At 40.0% G+C, this 8,963-nt stretch overlaps 1 protein-coding gene across 1 annotated transcript; it reads right to left on the reverse strand.

Annotated features, from left to right (window-relative positions):
* Nucleotides 1–1,632: 1,632 nt before the first annotated feature.
* Nucleotides 1,633–3,073, reverse strand: SERLADRAFT_410775 (uncharacterized protein; the record flags this gene model as incomplete). The annotated part of the gene is given in 9 exon segments (XM_007322251.1): nucleotides 1,633–1,734; nucleotides 1,782–1,890; nucleotides 2,031–2,214; nucleotides 2,260–2,267; nucleotides 2,308–2,475; nucleotides 2,532–2,627; nucleotides 2,747–2,943; nucleotides 2,980–3,040; nucleotides 3,060–3,073. The coding sequence occupies 9 exon segments, from the start codon at nucleotides 3,071–3,073 to the stop codon at nucleotides 1,633–1,635; spliced, it is 939 nt and encodes a 312-aa protein (XP_007322313.1).
* Nucleotides 3,074–8,963: the final 5,890 nt, after the last annotated feature.

Genomic DNA, 8,963 nt, shown 5'->3' on the forward strand with positions numbered 1-8,963 from the left:
AATTAGCTTTTAACAACTCCAAAAGACACTGTATAATCAGTCCCTCTAACTCTTCAACCACCAAAATAAAATGTCGGTGCCCAATGAACTCCTTTGCTTTAATATATTCACTATGTGATTCATCCCAACAGGTTGTTATTTTAGCCTGGTGCTCCAATTCTTCGACACATTTCTTCTGCCGAGTAAGACATCAATATAAGGACTTTGCTTCATCTTTGGCTGCTTGAGAACTGAGCTGTGCAGGCTGGGACAAACCAAAATCTGAGCCAAAGTGCAAAAGCGTGTAAGTTAAAAAACTGGATGAGGTGATTTTGTTGGTTTTGGCCCTAAAAGTATTGATGTCAGATCATTGAGACAACAATTAAAAAAGATTTTGCCATCTCTGCAAATGTCCAAAAGCCTATTTATAGTTGCAAGTGCATACTTTGACCTAATGAAGAGATTTTTAGCACAACAAATTATACCACTCTATGGGGATCCACTCACAATTCTCCGCTGTGCTTCATCTCAGCTACACTTTTGACAAACCCATGTCGACATGCCATCAAGAATATACCAGTTTGATCAAATACTTGAATCTTGTCTTCTTCAACCAAGTTGGCAGCCAGCCAGTTTCTGGTACAGCTATCATCCTCTGACCTTGCTCGTGTTTTCGACCTTGGCTGTCGAGAGACATCATCTTTGAATGTATCAACTCCGGCAGGTGTTACAATTGACATACTAATACCTACTTACGCTTCACTTTTTTGTACTCTCACTTTTACTTTTTCCAAGTCACATGACCAGTCATGTGACCATTTACTTTACTTTACATTTTCGACTTTTCATAGTCACATGACCAGTCATGTGACACATTACCTGACCAGTGTCTAGACTCATCATGTGACTGGTCACATGCTAGATATTGGACTTTAAACTTTATTTACAACTGTACAGTACCTCATGTATTTTAGTATATATACAGGAGCAATACATGGGGAAGGACTCAGCGAGTCCTTCTGTTGTCTACCAACAACTAACTTGTTCTTACCAAATGGGTAACCACTCCCACCTCTTCCTCTTCTTTTGAGTGTTGTTTTCATTGTGCTCCAGTGCCCCAAGACTGTGTCTTGTTGGTGTTGTCACAGCAGGTGGTATGAAAAGACGACTGTAAAAATGACGAGAGTCAGTATGGCTGGATCTGTCTATCCGCAGAGCAGACATATTCCCATCAATTGTGTGGATACATTTTGGCATCAGGACAGGTTCATTTGGTTGCTACACAAAATATGAAATTAGCGTTGACAATGGACCACTTATCTAGGTAAAACATACCTCAAATGAACATGATGGACAGCTGTAAGCTATTAGCCAATTAGCATCATCCCTGTGAATGATGTTGTCGATTGAAGCACAGATTTTTTGCTTGATATTTAGATATATATCAAAAGCTACTGACAGCTGTTCCCAAAAGGCTGGCACATATGTTATCTAATAGAATGATATCAGGCTATACATGACTATGACTATGACTGAAATGATTTATCACGTTATGCAGTGAGCAAAGCATTTTTGACATGGCTTGTACACTGAAAGATGATTGATGATGCCAGATTTGATGGTAAAGCTCTAAACAATCAAACCCAATAGCAACTATAGGCTCAAGAGGAGAGCACCCCAGTAGCCCCTCATGAACAAGGGCAACATTTGCAGGTTCATCAGCCATCTGAAATACCGAGCGACAAGGAACATACTCTATTATAATATTAGTACAGATGTAACATAGATATCACTTCTCTTACCTGTGAAGTATACTGCTCCCACTTGAAAAGTATGACAAGGACTATCATTAGATACACTGTGGTTGGTGCCATGCTTCCACTGAAGGTAGGCAACCACAAGGGCGGGAATCTGTGATTGCCAAGCTACATTTTGCTGAATGTGATGCTGAGAAAATCCTCTCTGGTCATGACGTCGACGAACACGGCCAATCTCTCTGTATTGTACTATGTAGCCACAATTAATAAGCTTGATCAGATTGATTGACTTACAGGTCACGGTCAAAAGTTCGAAAGAATTTCCCAAAGATTTGGGTTCCATCAGAGTCAATGTTGTCCTCTTCACCTCCACAAGAGATAAATTCTGCATCATCAAAGAGCATTGTTGTGTCTTGGGGATTGATCCCTGTTTCAAGGTACACTTTTCCAAGTCGTTCTTTTGCTCCAAGGACATTGTCTACAACAAAATCAGAGCGTAGTGTGAAAATGAGTAGCTACTTACTTTGAAACCTTTTATTTTCAGCTTCAATGCGCTCCTGCTTGATCTTACCCAGTCAAGCTACTGAAGTACTGGCCATACCACCTCAGAATAGTGTCATCCTGACACGGGATGATGTTGATTTGAGGATCTTGCTGGTCTTCCTGGTAGACATGATGGTTTGAGGCAACGATGGAGAAGCTGAAGGTCAGTAGGGGGGTATGGATGATACTGTGGAAGCTGTGGAATACAACAACAAGGCTATCAGTTAACCGTGAGAAAATATATCAGCGCACCGTAATGTTGAAACTGGCCTGTATGCATTTTGCCAAATAACTGCATATGTGATGCTTTGCCGCATTGTGTTGAGCTCCAAAACCTCAAGAATAAACCTTATCCATCAGTATACAGCAAACATAACAGCCCCGGGATAATGGGGTGGAATTCATCATGTAGATTAGTATACAATGTATAAATTAACCACCGCTTTGAAAAAACTAGTGGAAAATACCTAAAATTGAGCTTCATGTCGAGCTCACTGTGCTTGACAATGAATAGAGTTGCTTTGTCATTGTTGGAAGTGGTGCCAGATGAGTGGAACGGGTCGGATGACAAAAGGGCCCATGTGGCAAAAACGGCGATAGCCCAGCCAAGACACTGCTGAGTCCTGAAGTTATTGCTGAAGTGCTGCAGCAGAGGTAAAGCTTTCTAAGTAGTAACAAGTATCATCTACAGTGTTCTTACTAATATGTTAGATAAGTGGTGTGACTCAGGTGCAACCTGGTCATAGTCATCTATCCACAGACTGAGGTAAGAATTCATACCTATAAATACCCATAGCATAATACTGATATTATCACAGTAAATTCTTTTCTTTTACTTCTATAGGTACCTATCAACAATTGAATGTACTATCCACAGACTGAGTAAATTCCTTTACTTCTATAGTTTATAATTATTTCAGAAAATGCCCTCTCAGATATTACAGAAGACCCTTGAGTTTCCAGATAATTTCATGCCATTGGTGACAGCACTGGGTATTGAGCTGAGTGGTACTACATGTTAATCAGGAATTAATATGCAAAGAAACACTAGGTATATGGTAAGATAAACTCAGACTGTGTAGAAAGGTCTGATATCCGGTGTCATGCACCAAAGTTGATTGGTAGCATGAACAGGTGTCAATAACGAAGCAAATATTCAAAAAGACTCGCCTTTGCGCCACACAGGCACAGTGCCACGTGGAATAGTAATTAATATTGCCTTTTTTGAACTTGTGGCTGATCAGCATCACCTCTATTAGGCAATCCAGTCACGCTCACCTTTGCTTTTCCATCCGGTACTTTCCACATTTCGGCATTTCGGCAAATTTTCGCGTCGCCACTGGCTACACATTGCATTGCGCCCTCGCTTTTGTTATTTCCCTTACTCCCCTTCCTTTGCCTAGCCCCACCATGGGCCCCTTCCTCTCCTTTTTATTCTCACCTGATGGTCGTTTCTGGATCCCCATTCTAATCCACTTTTTCGTCACCTCCACCCTCCTCCTCCTCATCTTATTTGCACCCCCACCATTTCTGATGTGACCACTTCCTATCCGCTTCCGTCGCCAATCCATTAACTACCACATGCCACTGCTGATATCAGCAAAGCCCCGGCGGCCGGTTCAAATAGGGCAACAGGTCCATCTTTATGACGTCGATCTACCATCATATACTATCAAAACATTGGTTGCTCGTCTTGCCTGGTTGGAGCGTGGGTGGGTAGTTTTTGAGCTGGAGAAGGTTCATCCCCTTGCATTGCCCATGTTCATCGCTGTCCCATTCACTTGGGTACACTTATCTTTTGTCCATCGTCTTCGCTACAGCTACACCTATCACACGCTGTCTGGGACTCACTTGTTCCAAATTGGAACTACTCCTCTCCCTCCCTCGTTTGATCAGGTGGTCCAACACAACCAGTCCATTGGTAAGGCCATGGAACTGTCGGATTTGGATTAGGTGGTGGACCGGTGGCTCCAGTTTCTTTTTTTCAGCAGAACATTCATTTACAGTGCGATTATTTTTGATTTTTGAATCATTTTTATGGACACATATTTTTTTAGAATGTCTGACTGACAATAAAGGAACTGTGTTGCTACTGATAGTGTTTTGCCTTGCTCTTTTTTTACTGCATCTTCCCATAACATCATGATTTCCTGCTCTCTTTTTGCTATTGGACTTTACTTTATGGCTGTACAAACCTGTGACATTACTCACAGCATTCATTGTTCTATCCCTTTCTTTTCCTTTTTTTGACAATCTTATCCTGTACTACCTACGCAGGATTTGTCAGCATACATTCCTTCCTTCATATTCTTTCTCATTCTTTTTGCACAGCTATACTGTGCATAGCCTACTTTTCTTTTACTATATAAACCCCTGTATTTTACCTTGTAAAAAAACAAGAACTCCAATCCAGACTTCTTCTCTAATCTTAAGTTCACTACTCTCTGCTACTTGTGATCCAGTGTGGTCACAACACTTCCCACTGCTACCACTGTTAATTGCTCTCATCGCCACTTCCCACTTTTGAAGTCATTGTCATCCCTTTCGATTAGAGTCCTTCTGAGCACTACAGTTTGTGCGTCAGGAGCCTGCTATCACTGGGAACCTCGTCATATTGTCGTTCTCAAACCTACCTTGTGCTACGATTAGCAAGGTAGTGCTTATCTATACTCGTCACTAAGCCCCTATCTTCTATCAATTCAACTATCCCTCCTCCTCAAAACCCACACTCATACATCACTGGGTTTTACTTTGAAGGATCCGTGGAATCTGGGAGGATTGTGTGTTAGTTTGTTTTTGTGTGTGGTTTTCTAACAACAGTTCTCATCATCGACACCGGGAGTATGTACCTATGGTAAGATAAACTTGTAGGTGCATATTTAGTAAATGGCATAGTTGCAAAAGACTGTCAGATACTCACTTCAGACTGTGTAGAAAGGTCTGAAGTGAGTCTCTGTGCTCAAGTGGCTTATATCTTGCTACTCGGCCAAAGCGACAGTGTACATAATCAATTGTCCAGCTTTAAAGCTGAGACATACATGCATTCGTACAATGGGTCCATAGTTCCTATTTGTCCATAGCTTAAAGCGGCAAGTGGTCTGTCCCCGCTTGTACTCCAACAAGGTACTGTACTTATGACCCACCATTTGATCACATCAACAATATCATTCTCCAAGGGACTTTGAAGATAATTCTCAAGCTCTTGATGAGGACTGTGAAATGTGTTCTCACAGTTGACTCTAGAAGCTAGTGTTGAACGGAGTCATGAAGCACCATAACCTTGGCTAGTCACTGGAGTAACTTGATCATCATAATTAGTTTGGTATACTTGAATATCAAATCAGACATACCTATGATAGATTTTTCAGCATTGTTGCTAGTAGATTTGCTATTCTTCTGCTTATTAGCATAAATACTAAACTACAAAAAGTGTTAAATATGCTTAATAAATCACATAACAAGTATACACCTTTTCCTCAAGTGTTTTAACACCAGTAGAATAATACTCTTGTCCCAATGAACTTGAGTATACTCTAACTTCACACCAGGATCAAGTGCTGAATAGCAAAATTATAATTAGCACAGCACAATAAAACACAAAACATATTATGTTACGATAACACATTTTTGGACCTTTCCTTTTATTTTCATTCTCCGCTTTAACCTTCACTGTAGTTTTCACACTCCGTGCCATGCGGCACTTTCCCTTTTTTTGTTCAAACTCCTCTTTCTCGCGTGGCGCTGCCTTTATTCTTAGTTTAGCTACAAGTCTCTCACACAGTGGAGCTGGTCACATGGGCTGTACCCTCTGACATCATCAGCCACTACCTTATCAACTATATAGTACAACATGTACAAACAACTTGTAGTAGTATATATACCGTAATAGATCCAGGAGACTCCTCAGCTAGTCCTCCTGTTGTTTACCCACAACTAACTTGGTCCTATCCAAAGGGTAACCACTCCCCTCACTACCTTTATAGTTAGTTCTAGTTGTGCGCCAGAGTATAAAAACTCTAGGTTGTTACATTAGGACTCGCTCTTCTTACTCTCTCCACCAGGAAAAATGGGGGTAGCTATATAGAGCTCTATAGCACTATAAGTACTCATAAAGCTGTTATAGTGATCAAACCTGTTATAGAACCTCTGCCATCTATAGAGCCTCATATAGCTCTATAAATGCTCTTATAGATGTTGGAAATTGTTGTGTGGCTGATTGAAAAAAATTAACACAGACAGGATTTGAACTCTCAACTTGCTAGCCAGCTCTTGGGTGACTAAAAAACCTACAGCCACACATCACATTTATCCACTTACACCATGAGAGCTTATAAAATGTATTATACAGGTGTTATATATTGACCTTTCATGGACTTAGATTATTTTTTTACTTATTGTCATTACTTATATTTGGATAAATCATTATTCTTATTTGGTGAGTATCAGGGATACAAACTACTATTTCACTAATACAGGCTACATAATTAATTAATACTGGATGATTTATTAGCCCTTTTAAGCACCTTGAACTATATTATAACTATGACCTTTACAGCTATAGGAGCTATGTAGGCTGCTATAGGCTATAAGAGCACTTATAGTATCTTGCCTATAATAATATACTTGACTCCAAACACTTTTGGCCTCTTTCTATTATTGAACAAGTTTATTAGATTAATCCAGAGTTTGAGGGAATTATAGATACTTCTCCCCTTCGTTAAAATTTTGCCTACTACTGTGCTATAAGAGCTATAAGAGCTATGATTGCACTGATAGTACTATAGTTTCTATGAATGCATTTATATATATAGGTGGTGGCTATATAGCGCTATATAGCAAAAGGGTTTTTCCTGATGTCGCACATTGTGCAAACCTGGACTCCAGGGTCAAGGAGATAGTGTTATTATTTAGGGATATCCCATATAGCAGAAGGGTGCGCTCTTCGCAATGGCCCCGTAGTGCTCTGGGAGACGAGACAATCACTTTGATACACGGCCTCCAGTGTTAAGGGGAGTACTGTAACTCAGCAATAGTGTGGAACTATTGTTGATTAGAATTTAAATACAAACTTCTTCTTTGAATACCTCTGACCAGGCCGGGCACTTTCCTCCGCCAGTCTGGAGAAGGGTTGACAGCTTAACAAGCGGACCACCCCCTGACAACCGTTCGGACCAGGGTTTCATTACTATAACTTTGCCACTTCAGTCACCCCCAAAACATAAGCATTTAGCTTCAACTATCTGTGTAAATGTATAAAGCTAAGAGCTTGTTTTTCCTGGTATCATCCCAAGTGCTCCAGCAAGGATGGGATCATCCCAGAAGTGGGATAATACCACCCTTCTGGGATTTTCCCATGGTATCAGACCATTTGTTATGGTGGGATAATCCCATTAGATGGGATAATCCCAGACATTTGCCACATGTCACATGGTGTCAGGGGGGCTTTACTGCAAAAATAGTTCCTGCATAAATGTAGCCAACATCAATACATTATCAATAGTACTAATAGCCATGAAGCAGAATACAATACTACCTGCTTTCATCATTTATAACATATATACAAATTTCAAATGGTGTTTACTCTCAATTGAACCTTAATTTGTCCAGCTTCTAGTGTAATATCATATACTATAGATTGATGGAGGAGACTTTGACCAAAGGTTAGTGTAACTAATTGTGACATATAACCATTTACAAATTAACCTGATTTAATTCAGTTGATTAGGAGATAATTCAACCATATCTCTTTTCCTTAACTGACTATATAACTTTGTCATTCCTACTTATCATATAATTTACTGCATATCACAAAGTAGATTTATCTACCCTGGATTTCTATCAATGTTACTTAAAATGGCTTATAGTCAAAGGAATACAAGATGTTTGACAATACCAAGCATATACATCTGCAGGATTACAATACCTCTCATTCAGGCTCATCCAACTTTAAATAATGTAACACTCTTGCAACCAGGCAAAGATATGTCACAAATCCATTTAATGTGCTGATCCAAAAGATATGATATTTTTTTGAATTGTGCAGCTTTATCCAAGTGCCTGAACTGAAAAATGCACAAAGATACCAGTCCGAGTAAGTACTACATATTCATTATCCTTCCCTCTGCTGCATCATTGTCAAAGGCAGAACATGTCTTGCATGAGACAAATTGCTGGCTCTTTGTGGCAGCCCAGCATCCACAAGCCAACACCCATTTTATCCACTATATGTCCCCACGCATACAATTGATTATAAATTTTTGTGAAAACAAAAATGGCTGAAAGGTGTGCTCTGCATGCTTATGCAATTTCATGTGACTTGGGATGAACCTACGTGAGGGCTACTCTGAATCACTGTCCCAGTTCAACCTTAGGTTCATCCAGGTCCTACCATAACATAATAGTTGGTTTACAAACAAAATACTGCAACATGTAAAAAATGGAAACTGCTGGAAAAGGACAATAATATTTTAAGCTGCTGGGAACTTACCTATGATTATATGTTACAGAATAACCTTAGTGCATTTCAGGAGTATTTTCCCCTGTCATGCTGAGTCACCAGCAGCCTAAGCATGCTATTCGATAATTCTGTTCCTGTTGTGGGATCTCCCTGTCCTATTCTGACTCAGGTGATCTTGTCCCTGCTTGGATTTGTCTGTGATGTAGTGGAGATGATCCTATGTAATT

The sequence above is a fragment of the Serpula lacrymans genome, assembly GCF_000218685.1.
Source record: "Serpula lacrymans var. lacrymans S7.9 unplaced genomic scaffold SERLAscaffold_12, whole genome shotgun sequence".
Lineage (NCBI taxonomy): Eukaryota > Fungi > Basidiomycota > Agaricomycetes > Boletales > Serpulaceae > Serpula > Serpula lacrymans.